The sequence below is a fragment of the Periophthalmus magnuspinnatus genome, chromosome 7 (genome assembly GCF_009829125.3).
Source record: "Periophthalmus magnuspinnatus isolate fPerMag1 chromosome 7, fPerMag1.2.pri, whole genome shotgun sequence".
Taxonomy (NCBI): Eukaryota; Metazoa; Chordata; class Actinopteri; order Gobiiformes; family Gobiidae; genus Periophthalmus; species Periophthalmus magnuspinnatus.
This window is the reverse complement of record NC_047132.1, coordinates 8,247,626-8,271,648: the sequence shown is the minus strand read 5'-3', so window position 1 is coordinate 8,271,648 and position 24,023 is coordinate 8,247,626. Positions and strand designations below refer to the sequence as shown.

Genomic DNA, 24,023 nt, shown 5'->3' with positions numbered 1-24,023 from the left:
GTGGGGCTGACACTATTAGAGACAACAGCTCTTTGACGATTGAGCACAATTAATTCAATAAATCTGACTTTTTGATTCAAGACAACTTCTCTATTGATCTCATATATTTTTTTAAAGTTTTTACTATTAGAAATTCCACAACAGGTTGGGAGTCGACCATCTCCTTGTCTCTATGGATAGTATTTCATTAAACTTATGTAATAATGAATAATAAGAGACGCTTTACAGAGCATTATTCATTCTCTCCATACTCAGTAGAGGTCAGATACTATTGTAGCCACAGCTGCCCTGGGACAGACTGGTGAAAGTGAGGTTGTGAGGCTGCCAATCTGCACCATCGGGCCCCCTCTGACCACCACCAGCACTCACGCACACAACACATTCATACTAGGCAATGTGGGTGAAGTGTCTTGCCTACGGACGCAACAACAGTTTATCTAGCGCTCCACCGTGGAACCTGATATTCCTCGCAGCCTCCCATCCAATATCCATCTCTATCAAGGTGTTTTGTTGCTGCTTGTTTTAACATCTCCATGGAAACAAGTATGTGGTGGATAGTCTGCCAGTAGAGTTACATAGTCCAGCTTTAAAATGATGCTGAAATAAGCATGTTTGCGTTTACTGTATGCCTCTTCTGACTCTTTGTATCCCTCTTTATAAGCACAAGAATACAAACTCACTGTTCTGCAACAATATATCCATCCTCCACAGGGGTGCAGCGGACTCCGGCCACTTCCACGTTGTTGACCATATCTGAGAAGGACAGACCCAGGTTTGTGCCGAGGATGGTCACCCGAGTGCCGCCCTCTGGTGGTCCTGCCATCGGGGTCACCTACAAGAAAAGACGGCACAATAGCGCATTTTAGTGTTATGATTATTGTAAGAAAAAAACATAAAACAACACGATTAGACAGTAACGTGCTCCAGTATGTGACCTGGTTTATGGAATTCAACTTTTCTGAATGATAAAGTAAAGTTGCAGGGACAAAGCTATCCAAAAAACACATGAGATTCAACGGAGATTACTTCATTTTGTTTTGTTTGTTTCGTTAACAGTTATTATTTTTAGCTCTTATAATGAACCAATAATCTTGACTTAAAAGAAACACAAACACGACAGAAGTTATTTTTATTTCCCCATTTAAACGGTGATGATGTCGGGATTCTGTGTTTGCTCCGGGCTGCACACAGGTGGTTGTAAAAGCAATTAAAGCCACTCGTTGTTAGCTCGTCGACGACACGCTAAGAGCCGCTCTGAGTCACTGTGCCAAAAGCGATGATCTCACCACAGTTAAAGTGAAGTGAAATAGCTTTTTTAAGCAGCTCGGTCTATACACAACTCAGCCGTTCCAATATGGACCAAACATCTACCATGTTTGGTTTGCCAGCTGCTCGTCTGTGTAAAGCTTTACCAGGAAAGTTCCACAGTATGGCATTAAATGTAGACCAAGTTACAGGTCAGATATGTGTCATGTGGACAGGCTCTCACAGTTAGAATGCATGTTTCTCAATGTATTTTTGAGCAATAAAACACATGTGATTGAATAAATGCAAGATAAATGGGTTTAATGCCATACTGAGGAGCATTCCAGGTAATCTCCATGGGGACAAGCAAGTGGTTGACCTTCTACCAGAAAAGTTACAAAGTACAGACTGATTCATTTATGCTCAATCATTATCATTTTTAATATATGTCAACAAATTGTATTGCTGTGTTATACATTTTTCAAATTAAATACGGGACGACAGTAGCTCAGTTGGTGGAGTGTTTGTCCACTGATCCATAGGTTGATGGTGCGATTCCAGCTCGTTGTGTCCTTGTGCGCACACCAGTGTATGAATGTGTGTGTGAATGTGTGAGTGGTTCCTTCATGTAAAGCGTTTTGAGGTTGAACGTGACCATTTATCAAAATATCTAGATATTTTGTCGTGTAGTCTTCAATATTTACCGTGTTTTCTGGAGTACAAGTCACACCAGCCAAAAAATGCATAATAATGACGAAAAAACATATATTTCACATATAAATCACATCTGAGTATAAGTCGCACCCCCGGACAAACTATGAAAAAAAAGTGTCATTTATTGTCCAGAAAATACGGTATTTTTCATTTTAGATATATTTTAATCAGCAAAAAAAAAAAAAAAATTCACACTGACAAAAACTATAACCAGATTGATTGTTACCAAAAAAAAAGCTTTTAACTGCTCTACTGCTGTTGCCATCGGAGATAACCTAACAAGGGGCCGCGCTAATTCTGATGGCGGACCACCTCGTAAAGCCCAATATGGCCTCTCAGCACGACCTTGGCTCGGTGTGGCCTCGCTCCTTCTGCTCAGCTCCCCACTGACCTGGCAAAAGTCCAGACACTTTCAACAAGAGGAGAGAGCAAGGAGACAAGGGAACAGGAGAGCAAGGGAGCAAGGATGTAGGAGGGAGGAGACAAGCCACACGCAGCGAGGAAGAGGAGGGCACTGGGCTAGAGAAGATGACTGCCACTTTGCTGCTGGTGCTATATAAACAATCAATATGCTATTACTGGCAAGCAAGCGGAGAGGAAAAAACTAAGAGTGCTTGCTTACTGAGCTGAGAATCTGTGTTTGCTGAACACAGAATCTAAAGTACATGTATAAGGATATTTGCCACGACTCCTGAGGTGATTTTTATTTGGGATTGATACCCAAAAATAGTATAGGTGCTCGGTAGATTTTGTTCCACAGCTGATGAAAACAAAATCACATATGACTTTTATACATGGACACAATGGAATTATTAATTGTGGTGGAAAGCAATGAAGTACAAGTATTTAAGTACCAGTAAAGTACAAATGCTTAAAAATTCGACTTAAGCAGATTTTAAAGTGTACTTTTTACTTTTACTTCGCTACATTGGAGATCAGATGTCTGTACTTTCTACTGCACTACATTTTTTAACAGGACTGAAACGTAAAAATCCCTTTTCAGTTCCCGCTCGTCTCCAAAGATGCTATTGTCTAGAATTTTCCACAGTATGTCATTTAACATATCCATCTGACAGTTATTCAATTAGGCCCTACATGTGTTTGATAACCCTAAAAAACAGGCTTGCCTCTCCGCAAATCTTACCAGTAACTTCGCTGGGTGGCATTGCATGTTTGTCTCTGTGCAGATAGATAAGTTTAAAGATCTTATGTTACACAAAATTGACTCTTGTGAGCTTTAAGACATCTTATAATGTTGTTGCGTCATCAAAAACAGACCTGGAGTTGTGTTTTGTTTCATTCACACATGTTTCAGTAACACTTTATTATTAGTCTCTCTACATCTCCAAAGCTCAAAATGCCCTGTTCCACCTTGTGATGTCATGAAGTGGTAATTTTCCAGTTAACCGCAACATTTTACCTTTTGTTCAGTAGAGACAAGCAATTCCAGGGCTGAAATCATCCAAATGATTCAAGCGAAAGTGTATGGAGTTTAAAAACACAGTGGAGCACTTCCTGTATCACCACATGACATCACAAGGTGGAACAGAGTGTTTATGATGAAGAAACAGCATTATAACATACATCAGAAAACAGTGTAATATGAGCCCTTTAATGCCAAACCTCCAGAGAAGCAGGTGGCAGATCCTTCCCAAAAAAAGTTACTTACTGCATCTTTAAATTCTCCCTACTCATTATTCTCCCAACCCTAAATTCCACTACGCAGCGCTCCTATGGAACTGTGGCTTCGTAATGTGGAGTCAGTGGACATTAATTGTTCTGGATGTAAAGTAAGTGTGTCACTGCGGCGCCCCAGGGTGGAGAATACATGAATCTTTTAGCACGGCTTGGGCATGCAGGGAGTAGCAGGCAAAAATACACATAATAGCTAAATATATCTTTGTAGAGTGGAGTTTGTGACGGTTACATAAGCAGCAAAAAGTACCTGTGTGGAGAGGTGTGTGGAGAAGCCCAACAGTGTAACAGTACTACTACTATAAAATGACTGAATATTACATAGATTTGTGGTTTATGAGTAAAAGTAGTAAAAGTATAGCCCATTTACTTGAGCTACTTTGTTGTAACATTTGATTTATAGTTTTAAACAAGAATAGAGAACAGATCATATATTAGGTAGGAATAGGTGCAAGAAAAATGCTCAAATTATTATTGTCCTCATTAAAGCTTCACTGTGTAACTTTTCTGGTGGAGAGTCTGCCACCTACTTGTCTCTGGAGATGTTATTGCTTTACCTGAAATGTTATTAAACTTCACTATATCCATGGAGACAATCAGATGATGCCAACAGGCTCAGTTACATATCAGATCTGTGGAGAAGCACCCATGCACGCGGTTATAATGGATGTTTTCACTGTATTTCTTTAGCAATAAAACACATAAATGAATTAGATTAGGAGTCTCAAACTTGAGGCCCGGCGGCCAATTGCAGCCCGTGAGACAATATTTTGCGGCCCGCAGGACAATATGAAAGTGTAATGTTAGTGTGGCGTTACCAGGTTGCGTGTAGAAGGTTCTGCCAAATCGGTAAACCCCAAATGCACATGTCACTCACGCTGTGTTCTCTCCCGTCACAAAAGATTCAACAAATAACAATGTATATCAATAAAATCCACAAGCCCCAGCCTTACCCAGATTCTGCCTCCTGCGTCCCCCAGCTAATTAGAGTTTGAGACCCCTGAATTAGCTCAAAGCCATACTGTGGAACCTTCCAAGCAAAGCAACATCTCTAACATCTCCATGGAAACAAGCAGTTGGTGTAGCCTCCACTAGAAAAGCAGTATATTTTTTTTCGCTTTCTGTTACTTATAGAGTAGTTTTAGTCACTTAAGAGTACTATTAACATAAAAATACTCATGAATAAGTATGGCTAGTCTGATGATGTGATAAAATTAGTACAATTCATTATGATTTAATTAGTACAAGGAGGAACATGAGGGCAGTAGATACAAGTTGCAGGTGATATTCTGTTGACAGGTGCTGAGGCAGAGCTAGGGGGTGTATCAGGGGGTCCGCTGACAGGATGATGGCGCAGCGTCACCTATGGACTAAAAGCTTAGCCGACCCCATGCCCCGCGCCCTCACATACTCCCCCTCCCCTTTGTGATGCACTGAGATGCTACTGAAACGGAGCCCTACACAGCCGAGCAGAAGCAAAAAACCAACCAGCCGATCCGAGCGTGAAAGCATTTGAGAGACGCTCCCAGTGGTGAAAAAAAGCAGCCGGCTCCGTTCATCACAACAGAAATAACGCTAAAAACAAGTACGGATGAGTTCAGACTGGGCGGTTTAAGTGGAGCTGTGTTGTTTAAGGGCTTTTGCTTCCCTGTTTACAAGTCAACTACAGAGGCAGAAGACACATGTTATTTTTATTTGTTCTTATTCTAAGAACCAGGAAAGTCCCACTGAGATTTGGAATATCTTGAGTCATGAGTCTTGGTCATAGAAGAGAGGCTTTTGTGCATGTTTTAGAGATGGGAGAAAATGGAGCAACAAGAAGAAACCTACACAGACACAGGCAGAACATGCAAACTCCACACAGAAACACCCGTGCAGCCCGAAACTCAAACCCAGGACCTTTTTGTTGCGAGGCTAAATTGCTAACTACTGCGCCACTATGAGTATTTTAGCCTTGATCTGAAGGTATTAACATTCTTCTACATCACCTACCACTTTTTCCAATTCCAATTCTACTTCCAAGTCAGTTTATTTGCAATGGATCTACTGAAAACGACAAGGATGAGATTAGACACGTGAAGAGGAGAAGAGGACGAGGCTGAGGCATACTGCTGCTGCGGTGTAGTTAATAGAATGACAACAATCGATAACAATCCAACAATTTACGTACGTCATGGCTGGGAAACAAAAGGTATAAGTCTAGGGGTAAAAATATAATTATTTATTTATTATACTATATTATTGCTAACCGATATTTAAATGTAGATGAAACCAGCAATAAGTCGAAATTTTTGTCCAGCTGGCCCCCGCTTTATGAGGTAATAGGAGTATTTTTACATTATAGTTTACTTTTTAAAGGTTTTATGTTACACAAAAAGGATTCTTGTGAGCTTTCAGCCCTGTTATAATAATGTTACCTTCCAAAAAACACACCCAGAGTTGTGTTTTGTTTCATTCACACATGTTTGAGTAACCCTGGATTAGTAGTCTGTCTACATCTCCAAAGCTCAAAATGATCTGTTCCACTTTGTGATGTCATGCAGTGGTAGTTTTCAAGTTAACAGCTACATTTTATCTTTTATTAACTATTGGTTGACAATTCCAAGGCTGAAATTAAATGATTCTAGTGAAGGTTTAAAGTTTAAAAACACTGTAGAGCACTTCCTGTATTACCACATGATGACCTCACAAGGTGGAACAGAGTATTTTCAGTTTGGCAGAAGAATCAGCCTAAATACGCAGGATTTGTGCGTTAAAAACATGTGTGAATGAACAAAAACACAACTCCAGGTGTGTTTGTGTTGAGGAAACATTATAACACAGATCAGAAAACACTGTAATATGGACCTTTAACAGTGGCTCTGGGGAATACCTGCATATCCACACCTTTAATGTTCTCAAAACTTCGACGTACAAACATGTAATTTAAACTACCCTGAAGACTAACTGCTAGCACCTCTCAAATCTGTTTATTGACGGTTGCCCCAGGATACCTTTTTTGACTATTGACATTTTAATGCTTAGATATATTTTGCAGATGATGCTCGCTATCATTCCAGCACTGGGTTGTGTAATATATTTTGACACAGATACCCATAATCCTTTTAGAGGGTGAAACGTGTCTTTCTGTAGCAGTTATTTGCATGTCTGCTGCTTTCATCATCACGGTCCCTGAGGCGCTCTGACACATCCTTTGCTTGTTTGTGCTTTCGTTCACAGGCTGTCAGCGAGGGAATAGAACCGGAAACCTCCACGGACACATCCTCCCTGCATCCTGCCATCACACGGATAACCTCACAACCGCAAATAAGTTAATACGTGCTTGAAATAGGTATTGTTTATGTCTGTTATGTATCTTAACATTTCAGTTTCAACTTTTTACAACAATGACTGGTTTTAAAAGTGCACTATGGAACATTTCCGGTGGAGGGTTGCTCACCTGCTTGTCTCCAGTGGTGGAAGGTAACAAAGTACAAGTGGTAAAGTACTGTACTTAAGAAGAATTTCTAGGTATGTGTACTTTACTTAAGTACATTTTGCTTTTACTTCATTAGAGCAGTATCTGTACTTTCTACTCCACTGCATTTTTGAACTGGGCTGAAAAGTAAGCACTTTTCATGTGATTTGAGGGATTATTTTTACCATGTTCATGATAACACTCTCACTAAAGCTTTTCGAGTTCAAACATCGGCTCTGAGCAACAACAAAAAAATACACAAAATTCAGAAAAACTAAGAAATTGATTCATATTGTTACTGTTGGTCAAAATATGTATATTTTTTAAGTCTTTATCACTACATTTACTCTTTAACAAATGAATTAATTAACTTTTTACTCTTGAAGTACATTAATACTTTTAGGTAAGTAGATTTTTTTTATGTGACACTTGACTTGAGTAGACTTTTTACCTCTGTATCTGTACTTTTAATAACAAAAGCAGAAGTGTTAGTAACATCCACCAAGTACTTCATCCACCAAGTACTTCATCCACCACTGCTTGTCTCCATGGATATCCTATTGTCTGGAATGTTCAAAAAACTGCATTAAATTTATCTATAAAGCAGGTGAAGCCACTGGGCAAAGTTACCAGTCAGATCTGTGCAGAGGCGATGCCATTCTCACAGTAAGAAAGCATGTTTTTGTTAAATGTATATGTATTTGAACTATAGAAACACCTACCGTTCAGTCAATGCTAGATAGATATGTTTAATGCCATAGTGTGGGACATTCCAGGTAAACCAATAACAGCTCCGTGATAACAAGCAGGTAGCATGGAAAAAAATCCAGTCCAAGACTTTTCACTATTAAAACGATGGGACATTTTGTATTAAATTGTTAACTGCTACGGCAACAGTCTTCATTTTTTAACATTGTAAAACCCATGGGGGGGGGGGGGGGGGGGGGGAATACTTGTTCTACTGGCAAATCTGATTTCAAGTCTAGTAAAAATGTGTTCATATAGAGATGGATCATATTCAGTTCATGCACTTCACAATTCAACTTATTTAAGCTGGTCTCTCCTCCCTCTGTCTCACACTCTCCTCCATTACTCTTTTTCTCTCTCCCCCTCTCTTTTGCCCTCTCTCCCACCCAGCATTGGCCGGGTACTTCTTCGGGTGTAATCCTATTAGGTTGTGCTGCTGCCCCTCTGTTTTGAAGCTATAGAAGCGAACGCAGAGGAAACACTAACTCTGGTCCCTGTCGTCTCCAGCCGATCACACTCTTCACCACTTTTACATGCTATAGGCTTTATGAACTAAAGATGGTGACCTAATTTCATGAAGTACATTGTATGCATGAAGCCGCTACACAATAATGAGGCTGGGGGTTCAATCCCTGGGTGCGGATTCGGAGATAGAATTCTCTGTATATGGAAATGGTTACAATGGGCTGTCCCAGAGCACTGTGTCATTCTTACATTACTGAAAACCATGCATATAGAACAGTCACTGGATACATTTCAAATTAAAATTAAATAGGCACTATGTACATTTTCGGGTGACTCTAATGCCCCTCTGTTATATGCTAGGTTACAGATCAGATCGATGAAAAGGCAAGCACACAAACAGTAAGAATCAAAAGAAATGTGTTAATAGATTTAGGCCACCAGGGGGGCGCGTGAGGCTTAAACGGCCCATATTACTTCTGATCTATGCTGTAGTCTTGTTTCCTCATCACAAACATATTTGGAGTTGTGTTTTGTTTCATTCACACACACACGTTTAACGCACAAACTCTGACGTATGATGTCATTAAGTGGAAATACAGGAAGTGCTCCACTGTGTTTTTAAACTCCATACACCTTCATGAGAATCACTTCAGCCCCGGAATTGGCAATCTCTACTGAACTAAAGGTAAAAATGTAGCTGTTAACTTGAAAACTACTACTTGATGACATCACAAGGTGGAACAGAGCATTTTGAGCTTTGGAGACATAGACACTAATAATGCAGTCTTACTCAAACATGTGTGAATGAAACAAAACGCAACTTCGGGTCTGTTTTTGATGAGGTAACAACATTATAACATGGCTTAAAGGCTAAGATGTATCAGATCTATGGAAAGGCGAGCACACAAGCGGTAAGAATGTATGTTTTTGAGGAATAAAAACACAGTTGAATACATGTCATACTCTGTAACATTCCAGGTAAAGCAATAACATCAACACAGTGGCGTATCTAGGCTGTGGCAAATACGTCAAGTTCAATTTTCAGGTCTGGTGATTTGCTGATTGTCCCTTCCTACTCTTCACCCCCATTTCACAACTACAGCTGGCCAACTGATCTGTAAAATCGATGTTTCTAAAAAAAATAATGCACAAATAAAAACCGAAACATCTTTGTCGTCATCTTGGTCGCCTAAAATGGCCGTGAAAATGAGCTGCTGCATCACTGAAATAATTGTATGTAACATTCAAGTCAATATATGAATTCATGGATGACTTTACCAGTAATTCCAACTTTGAGTTTCAGTGAATACATAAACCCTGAATGTTCCACAGTATCAATAATGGAAACAACTGATAGAACCACCAGGCTAAGTTACAGGTCAGATCTAGGGTAAGGCAAGCTAACTAACTGCATTTTGAGCTATAAAAACACCTGCAATCTAATAAATGCAAGATTGGTATATTTAGTACCATACTGTGAAAAACTTCAAGCAAAACAACAACATCTCCATGGAGACCAGCAAAGTTACTTCGTGCAGCTTTAAGTTTATCTATTCAATAAACAACATCAACAACAAACTCCTGACTTATAAATGATGCAAACAAACTTTTTCTTTCTCATCCAAAATGATGCCAATTAGCGATGCTGCAAAACCCATAGTCCAACCAATTTTACTCTTAAAACAGATGCTTTCTTTCACAGTAAAAATAAGACAATACCTGTTTTCCTGCTAACGCTAACCAGCACTTGATGTTTATAGAAGCTGGCACTGCGGGGGTGTTACGTAGTGCACATTTAACACAGCGGCGTTGTCTAGGCTGCAAGAAATGTCCGTCACAGCGTCAACACAGGTTCGATTTCCAGCTCTGGTGATTTGTATATTGTGTATTCACCCTCATTTCCACACCTACAATTGTCCATAAAACCTCAAAAATAAAGTAAAAAAGCAAAAAAGTAAAAAGCGAAACATCTTTGTCGTCATCATGGTTATCCAAAATGGCCGCCCCTAATGTAATGTGATGTAGTGTGCTGACGCAGCTCTAGTCTAACTCAATACTGCACAGACCCATGCACGAAAACACTGGCCATCTGCCCCGGGACGCCAACACACTACACTGTAACTACAAGAGCTGACCAAGCTTAATGCCCCCTCACAGACAATGCCCTGCTAATAATGTTTAATCACCACGGACCCACGGTAGATTCACCCAACTCAGCAGTTACTCCATATACGTCCATTTTATCGATCTACTTTATTTACTTAAACTGCTGCAGCTATGTATATCATTCCAAGAGGTACATTTTAGGAGCTTGTTGATAAATTTTAAAGCCTTTAGTTTGCGCTTACACTAATTTGCAAGTGTCAGATTTAATTGGGAAGTTCCTTTAACAGGGTTGGTAAAACAACACTGATTACTTGTTTTGGGATAAACTATGCTTGTAAAATACTTTATAAGGCTGTAAATGTGGGGTAAAAAGAGAGAGGAGAGGAGTGTAGAGTGAGGATACGGGAGTGAGGATGTGTAAGCGCGACGGGGGGCACGGGGGAACAAAAACAACATGTGCGTTTCAACATGTTCCTATGCATATTTCAAAGAGCGTGCGTGTATCCTGCGGTCCTAGTCCTTTTACTACATGCTGTCTACATGAAAAGCCTATCTGCAGGGGGACGGATTCAATATTGATCAATAGAGTCCTTAAGGGTGAGACAGCAAGACTCTGAGATGTATTGATAATAATTTTATATAAATTTCATGTGTAATGTAATTTAAAGACTTCCCAGAGCCCTTAGCGGTGCATTATTCATTCACACAGTCAGTCTTTGGTTGCGGTGAGTTACTTTTGATGTCATAGCCGCCCTGGGAAAACAAATGCAACAGAGGTAATGTACAGTTGTCCCTCGCTATATCGCGGTTCATCTTTTGCGGTTTCGCGGATTTTTTGTGTGCAATTTTACATGCTTTTTTACAGCGTATGATCATGCGTTGTGTTCTGCGTCCTGATTGGCTAAGGGACTGTATTTGGAAAACAGGTCTTGATCTTTGGTTTCGTTCTATAATACTGTACTTATTTTGTTAAATCTACGAAGGTTTGAACTTTGACAGTGTTTAAACAAGAGAAAAATGTGAGAAATGTTAATGTTTGTCTGACAAAAGTGTATAAAGTGTGTGGTGAGGGGTTTTCCAGCCTTAAAACATATATAATAATTGTAAAAATGTCACGATCCCTGTCTGTCCTGCCTTTTTTTTCTGCTCTTTTTCCCCTCCCTTCTGTGTCTGAGCCTGGAGCTGCGGCAGAGATCTTCCCGTGCACACCTGGAGCTAATCCGCAATCAGCTGCACCTGGGGAGGAGCCAGGACCTGACACTCGGCACCAGATTGTTGGCTTATCTCTGTGGTACTCCCTGCTTGGCTCAGTTCATGTTTTTTCGCTTTTTGACTCTGTTAAACTGGATACTTTTGCTCCTCACCAGATCCCGCTCTCTGGACCAGCTCTCCCGCCTCCGACCCTGCTCTTCTCTACCAGTACTGCTTGTCCCGTCTTCATCTCGGACCACGGCAAACACCCCGTTCCTGACTCACCATTTGATCTACTGTCATTTTTGCACTTGCACTCTTGTAAATAAACACTGTTAAACTTTTACCCCCCGAGTTCTGTCTTTTTGTTTCCTCCTGTCAGACGTTACAACAAAAAAATAAAGCTGATACTTCGCGGATTATGCCTATTGTGGGTTATTTTTAGAACGTAACCCCCGCGATAAATGAGGGACCACTGTAATTCTAAAGCCAAAAGTAATGTAATTTTCCAGCCAAAAGCGGAAAGAACAAACATATTCAGTCACTCAGCCCTTCGTTTATTACTATGAAAAAGTAAGTTAGCCATCGTTATCTGTCATCTGTATGAAATGTATTTATAAGAGAGTACTTCATAGACTTCATAGAATATCTCTCTTACTCGTTAATCATTGATACGGGAACTTTTAAGACACGATCACATGTGTGTATAAGTGTCAGGATTAGCTGCAGCAGAACTGAGATGGAGGGAAAAAAAGCACTTTTGGCTGTTTTTGCTTCACAAAAATGTAATATATTTCAAGGACAAGCGAAATTGGATACTTTGGTGCCACAAATGCAATTTAATAGTCTGGTGATAAACATTTATACTCGCACCTGCACCTGTTTGTAATGCTTTAAATGGACCTATGTACTTTTTGTTTTGTTTATATTTTTCTGTATTAGAACAGGGCGCCCATGAAAAAGAGAGTCTGGTATTTTCATTGTGCTCTCCGTGTGTAAATAAAGATAAATGAAATTAATATCACGAATGCAAGGTTGGCGAGATGTGTTGCCCAAGGACTCTGTAACACTGTGCCACGCAATTAGCAGAAATTTAACCTTCGACCTTTGTGTTAGATGGAAACGTACTTAGTTTTTTGTAACATTTTAGCCCAATATGATGCAGGTCTAAGGGAGCTTCAGGGCTACTGTATGTCATTGAGAAATAAGATAGTGAAAAAAGACTTTGCTTGAGGATAACTCATCTTTCTATGATGGAAATAGTTATTACGGAAACAAGTTTGCCATCTGTGATCTGTTTAAGGCTTTTTAATTAACATTTTGAAATTCCTTTTTGTAAAAATACCACACAAATACCATTTAGCTCTAACAGTTCAACGATTTATTCCAGTGCAATAATAATAACTTTCCCGAACAAATCTTCAGTGTCTTTTCAATGTTTCGCTATGATTAAAGGTGAACTATGTAGCTTTTCTGGTGGACGGTCCCTTGCTCGTCTCCATAGAGATATTATAGCTTTTCAATCAATCGATTTTATTTGTAGCGCAGCTTTAAGACTAAAAGGGCTTTACACAGAATTAAAATCACAACAACATGCGAGACATAAAAGTTGACGTAGATTGCAAAATATAAACTTAATTTACACATAACTAATAAAAAAGACCAAGCAAACAGTTAAAACGTACAAGTCAATACATATACGAAATCATGGATAGCTGATAGAACCACCAGGTTAAGTTACAAGTCAGATCTGTGGCAAGGCAAGCTTTCTTAAAGGCACAAATTCATGTTTTTTTATGTATTTTGAGCTATATATATAAAAAAAAAGCAAAGCAGATCGCTGTGAAAAACTTAAAGCAACACATCATCTCCACGGAGACAACGAAATGGCACACCTCTACCAGAAAAGTTACTTAGTGCAGCTTTAAGTTTATCCAACACCAACAACAAACTCCTGATTTAGGTTCATAAAAACTTTCCCATTCTTTCTACTCCAAAACGTTGCCAATTAGCGATGCTGCGAAACCCATAGTCCACCCAATCTTACCCTTAAAACAGATGCTTTCTTCCGCAATAAAAATAAGCCAATCCCTGTTTTCCCGCTAACGCTAACTAGCACTTGATGTTTATAGAAGCTGTCACTGCGGGGCTGCTTTTCTTAGCGTAAACTCACAGAGGCCAAATCCTATTGAAGAGCTTTTCTTTCATATGCCCATCCCGCTCCCAGCCTCATTTGATGCCGGTCCCCGCGCTGTTAGCACCGGCTTTACATCTCTTCAATATTAATGGGCCCTTAGTGGGAGGCGCCATAGCACTTAATAGAAACATTCATAATTCAAAAGCAGGCGATCGACTTGGTAGGCACATCTCCTAATGCGCTAGTATGTATACAAATCAACTTGGCAACAATCAAAAGAAAGGTATTTATAGATTCAGGGCATGAGGAAAGTGTAATCACAGAAGGGGGTAGGTTAGATCAGGGCAATAGAATTCAGAGTTAATAACATGTATCATAAACGTAGAGGTAAACAGATAGATGCTAGCGATGTACTGTAGAGATTATTTCCATGTGGAGCAAAGTTCGAAGGCTGTTCTGGAAGTAAATTTTGTGTAGATTTCTATTAAAAAAAGGGTTAAATTTGCAAAATGGTAACTAATGTTCATAACGGGGTTGTTTCAGTCCAAAAACATGTCAAATTTAGTGAAAAGCTGGTCGTTTATAAAGCTTCAGAAACAGATTTGACATAAATTACATCTTGTGATCATTAATTCCCACGTAGTTGATTATCAAGCTAGCTTTCATTGTTTTCGGAATGTCTATGGCACATGTGTCAAACTCAAGGCCTGGGGGTCAAATGCGGCCCGCCATGTCATTTTATGTGGCCCGCGACAAGGTAAATTTAAATGTATGACTGTCTTAAAATCAGTTTGTCAGGAGTTACGCAGTTACATAGACATATTTTTTATGTCTTTGCAAATTTGAGATGAACCATTTTGCTTTTGTGGCCCTCGGTGAAATTGCATTTGACACCCATGGTTTATGGGAAAGAAAAACAAAATAAAAAGTGAAATTTACTTGTGTGTGGTCACTGTAGAGCATCACTGCGCAAAAAGTGAAAACCCAAACGGGCGGCCATCTTTAAACCCCGAGGCTTTCTTCTTCTGCGTTTGTGCGTTTGACATTCTCTTCCTTCCTGCGCGCTGGTCTTTGTTCCTGGACTTGTCTGCATTCATACATTTATTTGTTGGACTTGTTCAATAATTCATCTAAAACAGGGGGAGTAGAATGCATCTGGAGGAAGCAGCACTGGAATATTGTTGGGTTTTGGTTGTTTCTGGACATTCGTAGGAGCTTTAATCGTCTTACAAAGATGCTTTTTTGTTCATAGTGGCAAAAGATTTAGATTGTAATTAAACTGGGTTGGGAAGTTCATCAAAACAGCAAGGTCAATATTGAATAGAGGCAACGGTGGACTGGCCATCTGGAGCACCCGGAGTTTTCCCAATGGGCCGAAGAACTTTTTGGGGCTGGTCACTGTCAGACCTGCGAGCAACACCACGCACGGTCATGATGTAACGGTCCAGTGGTCCGCTTTTTTGGACCTTATTGCGGAAGTTGCCGTATGCGCCGCCATCGTCATTTGGGTTGCATTATTTTGTTTGGAGCTGCTGATCTTGACAGTGAATAAGTTCTATACGGACTACAGAGCCGGTTTGAAGCTTCCCAGAGAATCGGTGCAGTGTTGACTTGTTGCTGCACATACTCATTGAACATTTGACACAAAACAACCGACTATATAATATTTTAGCGCTGAAACTTTTCCCAAATTTGTCATTGACGTATCATTGACGGAAGTGCTACTACAAAGAAAGCGCGGTTTAGTTGCATTTACGAAAAAAAGTGGATGGTGCGGGATAAGGTCAATAGCTCTACTCTGACGTTCACTGTGGCCCCGTGAAGAAACCAAAACATCCAGGACTGATTTCTTCTCCCAGTCCAGCCCTGAATAGAGGTATTGTCTGAAATACTTTGACTATATATATTTGAGGTTATAACAAATAGATGTGATACCTGATATCTGACACCAATCCAGTCTGCCACACTCAAATGACCAATGTCCAAACGTTTTTTTTTTGTGTTTTTTAGATAACGTTTCGGCAAAAAGGCTCCATCAGATCATTCCTTTTTCTCGCTTTGGACCACAGTACAGTGTCCAAAAAACAAAAAAAACAACCTAAATACAATGTTCAAAAGTTTGGACTATGGGACAAACACCTATTTTTTTTTTTTTCATTTTTAAGTTGCTGTATCTTTCTTTTGCACCTTTATAAAGACATTGGTGAGCGTTTTCTGTTTCCAAACCCGTTTAGACCACAAAACAACGCAATAATCCCAATCAAAATTATATTATTAGTGTATAGAATTAATGTTTAAAGCAATACAGTGTCAGCTTTTGGAGGTGGCACGTGATCTGCATGAAAACAGAGAGTTAAATCTAACGTTCTCCATAGAGATACTGTAGATACCTTTTATGTCGCACTGTGGAAGATTATAGACAAAAGGATTTCCATTGAAACTTGAAAGAAGGTGTATTTTCTGACTAAATGATGTACACAGTGGGGCTTTGAAACACTTTCTCTATAAACAATGATTTATTTCATTAACATATATTTGTCTAAATGTTGCCAGAGCACTTATTATGTAATTTCCAGCATTGATCGCATTGGTACATTTGGGTCTGTAGGTGGAAGAATTCTCCTCTCACTCTACCCTATTCTGTTAACAAAACTTTGTCAGCAAAAGTATTATTTTTGCAGTCAATATTTATGGATTTATACTTTGGAGAATTTGAGAAACTTTACAAACTTTAAAGTCGTAGAAATATAACAGTATTTGCACACTTTATAATGACTGGGGAACGCTGGAGTAATTTTGTTTTACTTCAAGTACTTCAAAGTTGTTTATACTAGATCATGTCACTCATGCCTCACTGCCTGAAGTGTCCTGGGTGTATTTAGTAGAAATAACAGCAGCAGTAGTAGTAGTGGTAATAGCGGTAACAGCAGTAGTATTAGCAGTAGCACTAGTAGTAGTACTAGCAGAAGTAGTAGCACTACTTGTAGTCGTAGTAGTAGCAGCAGTAGTAGTAGTATCAGTAGTAGTAGCAGTAGCAGTAGCAGCAGCAGTAGTCGTAGTAGTAACAGTATCAATAGTAGTCGTAGTCGTAGCAGTAGTAGTCGTAGTGGTACCAGTAGCAGTAGTAGTAGCAGTAGTAGTAGTAGCAGTAGCAGTACCAGCAGTAGTAGTAGTAGCAGTAGTAGTTGTAGTAGTAGTAGTAGTAGCAGTAGTAGTCATAGTAGTAGCAGTATCAGTATTAGTTGTAGTAGTAGCAGTAGTAGTAGTAGCAGCAGCAGTACCAGCAGTAGTGGCAGTAGCAGTAGCAGTAGTAGTCATAGTAGTAGCAGTACTAGTAGCAGTAGCAGTAGTAATAGCAGTAGTAGTCGTAGTAGTAGCAGTAGTAGCAGTAGCAGCAGAAGTTATTGATGATTAGTAGTAATTTGAAAATGTAAAAACGTCTCTTAACCATTTGCTAACATTGTTATTCTTCTTGGTGTTTATCAGAGCGAGTTTAAGATAAAATCACACACATTTTGAGTTGAAAATTATATCCTATTGTCTTTTGTCTTTTTTTAATCATTATAATATCAAAATCTGTATCAGGCATGGAGTATTCCTTAGTATCAAAATCAAGACAATTTTGTACCATGACAACACTCGTACATGGTCAGAAGTACCTAGTTTGAGATTTTACTGACTTATATTATTACTTTTACATACTTAGCAGACTTCTTTCAGTACTTCTTTTAAAGCCCCTTGGTGTGTCCCTCTGCGCTCTCCCTCTCCCTTATCTCCCTACAGTAGCAAATCAATTAACTACGCCGTTAACTTCACTTTTTAATTGGCTAGTGTTAGATGTGCTGGGGGGATGATAAGGCAAATGAGTCAATACTGATGTGGAGGGGTCAGCCGGGCTAACCATAATGCACTGGGGCGTTACTGGGGCCTAATTAAAGAGTATATGTCCCCCTGTTCTGTCTCCACGGTGACAGGGTGATGCGGCTCAGGCAAAGCAGCAGCCGCTGATGGGAAAACAAATAACCACTTCCAGGTCGCGACCCCGGCGTGAAGGCGGTCCAGATACTCAGCGGGGAGATGGGGCGGGACAGTGGAGCGAGAGAGTATGCACAAGCAGGTTGGATTAAAGGTCCTATATTACACAAAAGTGACTCTTGTGAACTTTAAGCCATGTTATAATGTTGTTACGTCATGTAAAACAGACCTGGAGTTGTGTTTTGTTTCATTCACACATGTTTGAGTAACTCTTTATTATCAGTCTGTCTACATCTCCAAAGCTCAAAATGCTCTGTTCCACCTTGTGATGTCATGAAGTGGTAGTTTTCAAGTTAACAGCTCCTTTTACCTTTAGTTCAGTAGAGATTGGCAATTCCAGGGCTGAAATTATCCAAATGATTCTAGTGAAGGTGAATGCCGTTTAAAAGCACAGTGGAGCACTTCCTGTATTACCACATGATGACATCACAAGGTGTTTTCAGTTTGAGAGAAAAACAGTTTAAGTATGCAGGATTTGTGTGAATAAAACAAAACACAACTCCAGGTCTGATTGTGATGAGGAAACATTATAACAGAAAAATAGAAATAAAAAATAGAGTAATATGGGCCCTTTAAGCTAAAAATGTTCACTTAAGAAAAATAAAATGTGTTAATAGTTTTATGTAATTTTCAGATTGTAGTAGAGTTGAAATAAAGCTAAAATTTGAATTACCAAACGAAAAAAAGTCTAAACATTTCTACTCTAATATCAATTTAATGATGCACTATGCAGCTTTTCCATCTAGCTCGAGATGTTATTGCTTTGGTTGGAATGTTCCACAGTATTTGCCAATGAACTTATCAACCAACATGGACACAAGCAGGTGATGCCACAGGGCCAAGTTACAGGCCAGATCTGTGGTTAGGCGAGACCACTCACACCAAGTCTGCATGTGTTTCGAGGTACCGTAATGAAATAAAGTCAATGGATGTGATTAATGCCATACTGTGGATCATATCTGGCTAAGCAATACAATCTCCATGGAAACAAGCGGGTGACGGATCCTACACCAGAAGGTTATGATAGAAGGTTATGACATTACTACTACAAACTACTAACAGAGCATCCGACTTTGCACTCAAAAAAAAGCACCGCCCCTGACGACAATCAAGATGGACGTTCGTTTTATGTGAAGTTAAAAATAAATTATCTCTTTTGGACGTGCTCCACTTTTGTCCACTCAAGGCCCAGTTTGATTTGATAAGGAGTTGACACCTTTTTCCAAAATATCCCTTCTTAATTGTTTAACTGACCTGATTACTATACAAACACCAAATGACAAACTAGGGACTTAAATCTGACTATGTAGATCAGCAAAATAATGAAGGAAATTTAAATAAGTAGATAAAAGTACAAGTACTTCAGTATGAGAGAACTACTGGTATTACTCGTCCTTTTTGCAGGGCAGTGGTTCCCTCTCTCGTCACTCCTCTTGTATGTATTCTGAGAGTATATTTCTTTTTGTCCAGCTCTCTGTGGTACAGAGCTGGTTGTGTCTGACCCCGTGACCCGGTCCTGTCTTGTTATCCCCCTCTCTCTTTCTCTCACCGTCTTTCCCTCCATTTCTATTTGCCCCCCTTTCTTCTTTCTCTGCTTTTGTCTAACCTGTCTCCTCTCTTTCCTCATTCCCTCTCTCTGAGGACTCTCACCTCTGTCCACTCTTTCTCTCGCTCTTTTCTTTGTCGCTCTCCCTCTCTTTCTAGTCTCCTCTGTGCTATAGTCTTACCGCTGTCTCTTCTCTCCCTCTCTCTGCCCTCCCTCCCCTCTCTCTCCCTCTTTCTCTCCCCATTCCCTCACTCCCTCTCTCTGCTCCAGTTGCACCTCTGCCCACTCTTGCCCCCTCGTTTTCCTTCCTTCTCTCCCTCTATTTCTTTCTTTCTCTTTCTCCCCCCATTCCCTCTCTCCTCTTGCTTATGGTATCACCTCTTTCTCCCTCTCTTTTCATCTCTCTCTGTTCCCTCTGTCCTCTCTACTATAGTCTCATTTCTGTCTTCTCTCTCCCTCCCTATCTCTATTTTTGTCTTTCTCCCTTTCTCTTTCTCTCCCATTCTCTATCTCCTGCTATAGTCTCACATGTGTCTTTCTTCCTCTCTCTTTCTCCCCCCACTCCCTCTCTCCTCTGCTACAGTATCACCTCTCTCTCCCTCTCTCTTTCTTCATCTCTCCCCCTCTGTATTTCTCTCCCTATTCCCTCTCTTCTCTCTCCTCTTGTGTCTCTTCTCTCTCCCTCTCTCTTTGTCCCCCCATTCCCACTCTCCTCCAGTATCACCTCTCTCTCCCTCTCTCTCTCCATTCCCTCTCTCCTCCAGTATCACCTCTCTCCCCTCTCTCCCCATTCCCTCTCTCCTCTCTTCTACAGTATCACCTCTCTCTCCCTCTCTTCCCATTCCCTCTCTCCTCTCTTCTACAGTATCACCTCTCTTTCTCTCCCTCTCTCTCTTTCTCTCCCCATTCCCTCTCTCCTCTAGTATCACCTCTCTCTCCCTCTCTCTCTTTCTCTCTCCATTCCCTCTCTCCTCCAGTATCACCTCTCTCTCCCTCTCTCGCTTTCTCTCTCCATTCCCTCTCTCCTCCAGTATCGCCTCTCTCTCCCTCTTTCTCTTTCTCTCCCCATTCCCTCTCTCCTCCAGTATCACCTCTCTCTCTCTCCCTCTCTCTCTCTTTCTCTCCCCATTCCCTCTCTCCTCTCTCCTCCAGTATCACCGCTCTCTCCCTCTCTCTCTTTCTCTCCCCATTCCCTCTCTCCTCTAGTATCACCTCTCTTTCTTTCTCTCCCTCTCTCTCCCCATTCCCTCTCTCCTCTCTTCTACAGTATCACCTCTCTTTCTCTCCCTCTCTGTTTCTTTCAAATCTCCGGGGCGACAGACCAAATAAAAAATGCATAACCACATATCGAGCTTTGGATCAAACATCCAAAAACAACTGCTATTAGCCAAATCCACCATGTTTGTGCAGCAGCGTAAAAACGTCCATAGAGGCACATGAGCAAAAACTATATGAAACTAAAGAGCCTGGAACAAGCCAATGGTCACGACTTTATATAGTCACAAAACTTTTGAATGAGCGCTAATTTTAGTATTTAGCATCTTAAAATCTCCTTTGGTTTATCATTAGGCTAATCATTAAGTCTGTGAAGTATGATCATATGAACTGGTCCAATTGGTCAGTACTTTTTACAGCAAATCTGAGTAATCCTGCCAATATAACCTAAATAAAATCACATCACATTTTTGTTTGCTGTATAATTCTAAGTTTACGGCTATTGTGACTTTCATTTACCTCATTATTATTATTATTATTTACCTTTTTACAGGGTCGTGTTATTTCCTTTCTACGGAAACGGATCGTAACAGTTTTGTACTTCAGTAGAATTTTTGCTGTGTACTTCACTTAAGTACATTTTACAGTGGATACTTTTTACTTTCTACTCCACTACATTTTTGAACTGGACTGGAAAGTAAAAAGCACTTTTCAGATGATTTGAGGGGATACTTTTACCGTGTCCGTGGTAACATCCTGACTAAATTTTTCATGTTCAAGCTTCGGCTTTGAGCAAACAGAAATAAATTCCCAAAATTCATAAGTAAAGTTGAGAAATTGATTCGTATAGCAGCTTTTTCCATTTGCATCTACTTTATCCACCACTGCTTAAACGCTCAAAAGTCCATGTTTTAATATCTGTCCTCTACTGTACTTGTACTTTTGTAGTATTAAAGTTGAAGTTACCTCGGTGATGCGGGGGTTGGTGCACTTGACGTTCTTAGTGTTCATGTTGAGCCAGCGGGTGGTGTAGGGGTTGATGGGGGGACAGTGGTGACGTAGGGTACATCGCCCCTCCCCGCTGCACCAGCCGCACTCAAACTTCCTGTCGGCCTTCAGGCACAGACCGCAGCTGTCCCTCTGAGCGGCGCACTTGTACAGGTGCACTGTGGGAAAAAAAAAAGGGACCACAGTGAGCGTTAGTGTTACGATTAAAGTGAGAAGAATCATCTCAATTTACAGAAACGATTATTTACACTCACTGACACCACTGACCTTTCACTTCTGACTTTCTCAATCTCTTTCTTTGTCTCTCTCCCTTTCTCTTTCTCGTCACATTCCCTCCGTCCTCTCTGCTATAGTCTCACCGGTGTCTCCTCTCTACCGCTCTCCCTCCCTTTCTCTTTCACTTCCCACGCTTCCCTCGCTCTCTCTCTTTTCCCCGGAACACGTCTGTCCACTCTCTCTCCCCCTCTCTTTCTTTCCATCTCTCTTTGCTCTTCTATAACCTCTGTCTCCTCTCTCTCTTTCTCTCCCGAGTCCCTTTGTCCCTCTTTCTGCTCCAGTTGCATGGCTGTCCACTCTCTCTCCCTCTCTCTCTTTCTTTCTTGCTCTCCCTCTCTCTCTTTTTCTTTCTTTCTCTCCACATTTCCCTCTCCTCTGAGCTAAAGCCTTACCACTGTCCCCTCTCTTCCACTCTCTTCCCATTCCCCCTCTCCCTCTCTTTACTCCAGCAATACTTCTGTCCACTCTGTCCTTCTTTTCTTCTCCCTCTCTTTCTTTGTCTCTCTCTTTCTTTTTCTCCACATTCCTTCCCTCCTCTGTGCTCCTGCCTAACCCCTGTCTCCTCTCTACCTCCCTACCTCTCTCTCTCTTTCTCTCCCCATTCCCCTTCTCCCTCTCTCTTATCCAGTCACACCTCTGTCCACCCTCTCTCTCGCTCCCTCTTTTTCTTTCTTTCTCTCGCTTTGTGTCCACATTCCCTCTCCCCCTCCCTTTACTCCTGTCGTACCTCTGTCCACCCTCTCCCTTTCTCTTTCCTTTTCTCTCTCTGTCTTTTTCTCCCCATTCCTTCTCTCCAGGCAAAGCTCTATCATCTCCATGGACACGAGCAGGTTATGGACCCTCTACCGAAAATGTTACGTAATGGATCTTTAAATCGTGTAATAAAACAATACAGTACATTTAGATTTAGATTGGCTTTTTTGGAATATAGAACAAACTTTTGCTTCTAAAATTTCATTGTCACCGTTATATTGGGACCTGAATAATCTCATTTATCCATTAACCAAATAATCTTGACGTGTCTAACAAAAAACAAAAAAAAGCGTGGTAGAAAATACCCCAAAAACTTTAAAGAGTGAGTGTGTGGGTTTTTGAAGCTGCAGGCGCTCTGAGCTCCGATCTCACAAATGTATAAATACACCTGTGTGTCTGTGTCGTAATAACAGAGCGTGGGAACCTGCTGAGCCCAGACAATATTTGGGTGTCTGGAGAGAAAACTTTGTCTAAATGTGTTTTCGTTCAGCGCTCGATGGAGAAACACTACTTATATATTCTACTGTCCATTATGTCCGTGAAAGATCTGAAGAACCCCCAAAGTTGCAGCTGTCGGAATATTTAAAAACTGCAATACACAACTTTTCGAGTATAGGAGTATGCCAGATGTTATCGCTATGTCTGGAATAATCCTTAGAATGGCATTAAAGCTAATCGCGGCAGCCTTTTGTGGTCTCACTGATTTTTTTTGTGCAATTTTACATGCTTTTTTACAGCGTCTGAACGTGCATTGTGTTCTGCGTCCTGATTGGCCGAGGGACTGTAGACCGTTGTCCATCAGTCTCCTCCGTGCCATGTCTCCTGTACAGTACAGAATGTGTTCAGACAAGTTTACATAAACGTTGGATCGCAGTGTGACTCTGAAGTGCTGTACGTTTGCAAGTTTTGGAAGCGATCACCGAGGAAGAGGGATATAATATGCGAAGGATTGAACTTTGAGAGAGTTTAAACAAGAGAGAAATGTGAGAAAATGTTAATGCCTGTGTGAGAAAAGTGTATAACGTGTGTGGTGAGGAGTTTTACAGCCAAAAACATATAGAATAACTGTAAAAAATAAAAGCTGATTTTGCCTATTGGGGGGTATTTTTAGAAAGTAACCCCCGCGATAAACGAGAGACCACTGTAATCATCTAAAATAACTTATAATAAAAGAGCTGACGCCGCCATAAACGTCATGACAACAAAGACTCAGCACCTCCAGACCACGTAAGAGAGCAGCGGATTTTTTTTTTTACACTTGTACCAAAATGACTATGCAATACTGACGAATCCTAATTGTCGAATAGATTGAGAAAATAAAATCGGAGAGCAAAGTAAGTACAGAGCAGTGAGCCGGTGGTGGTGAAAACGGGGACTGACCGGCAATGTGGCGTCTTGAAAATAACTGATTAAAAGTCGCGCAAACATGTACG

At 40.5% G+C, this 24,023-nt stretch overlaps 1 protein-coding gene across 1 annotated transcript in view; it reads right to left on the bottom strand.

The window, feature by feature from the left end:
* Nucleotides 1–24,023, bottom strand: part of plxna2 (plexin A2) — a 418,092-nt gene that overhangs the window by 103,980 nt on the left and 290,089 nt on the right. The window contains exons 13-14 of the mRNA XM_055223276.1: nucleotides 21,520–21,719; nucleotides 681–832 (exon numbers count right to left, since the gene is read on the bottom strand). Of these exons, the coding sequence (XP_055079251.1) occupies nucleotides 681–832; nucleotides 21,520–21,719 (352 nt within the window). The remainder of the gene's footprint in view (nucleotides 1–680; nucleotides 833–21,519; nucleotides 21,720–24,023) is intronic.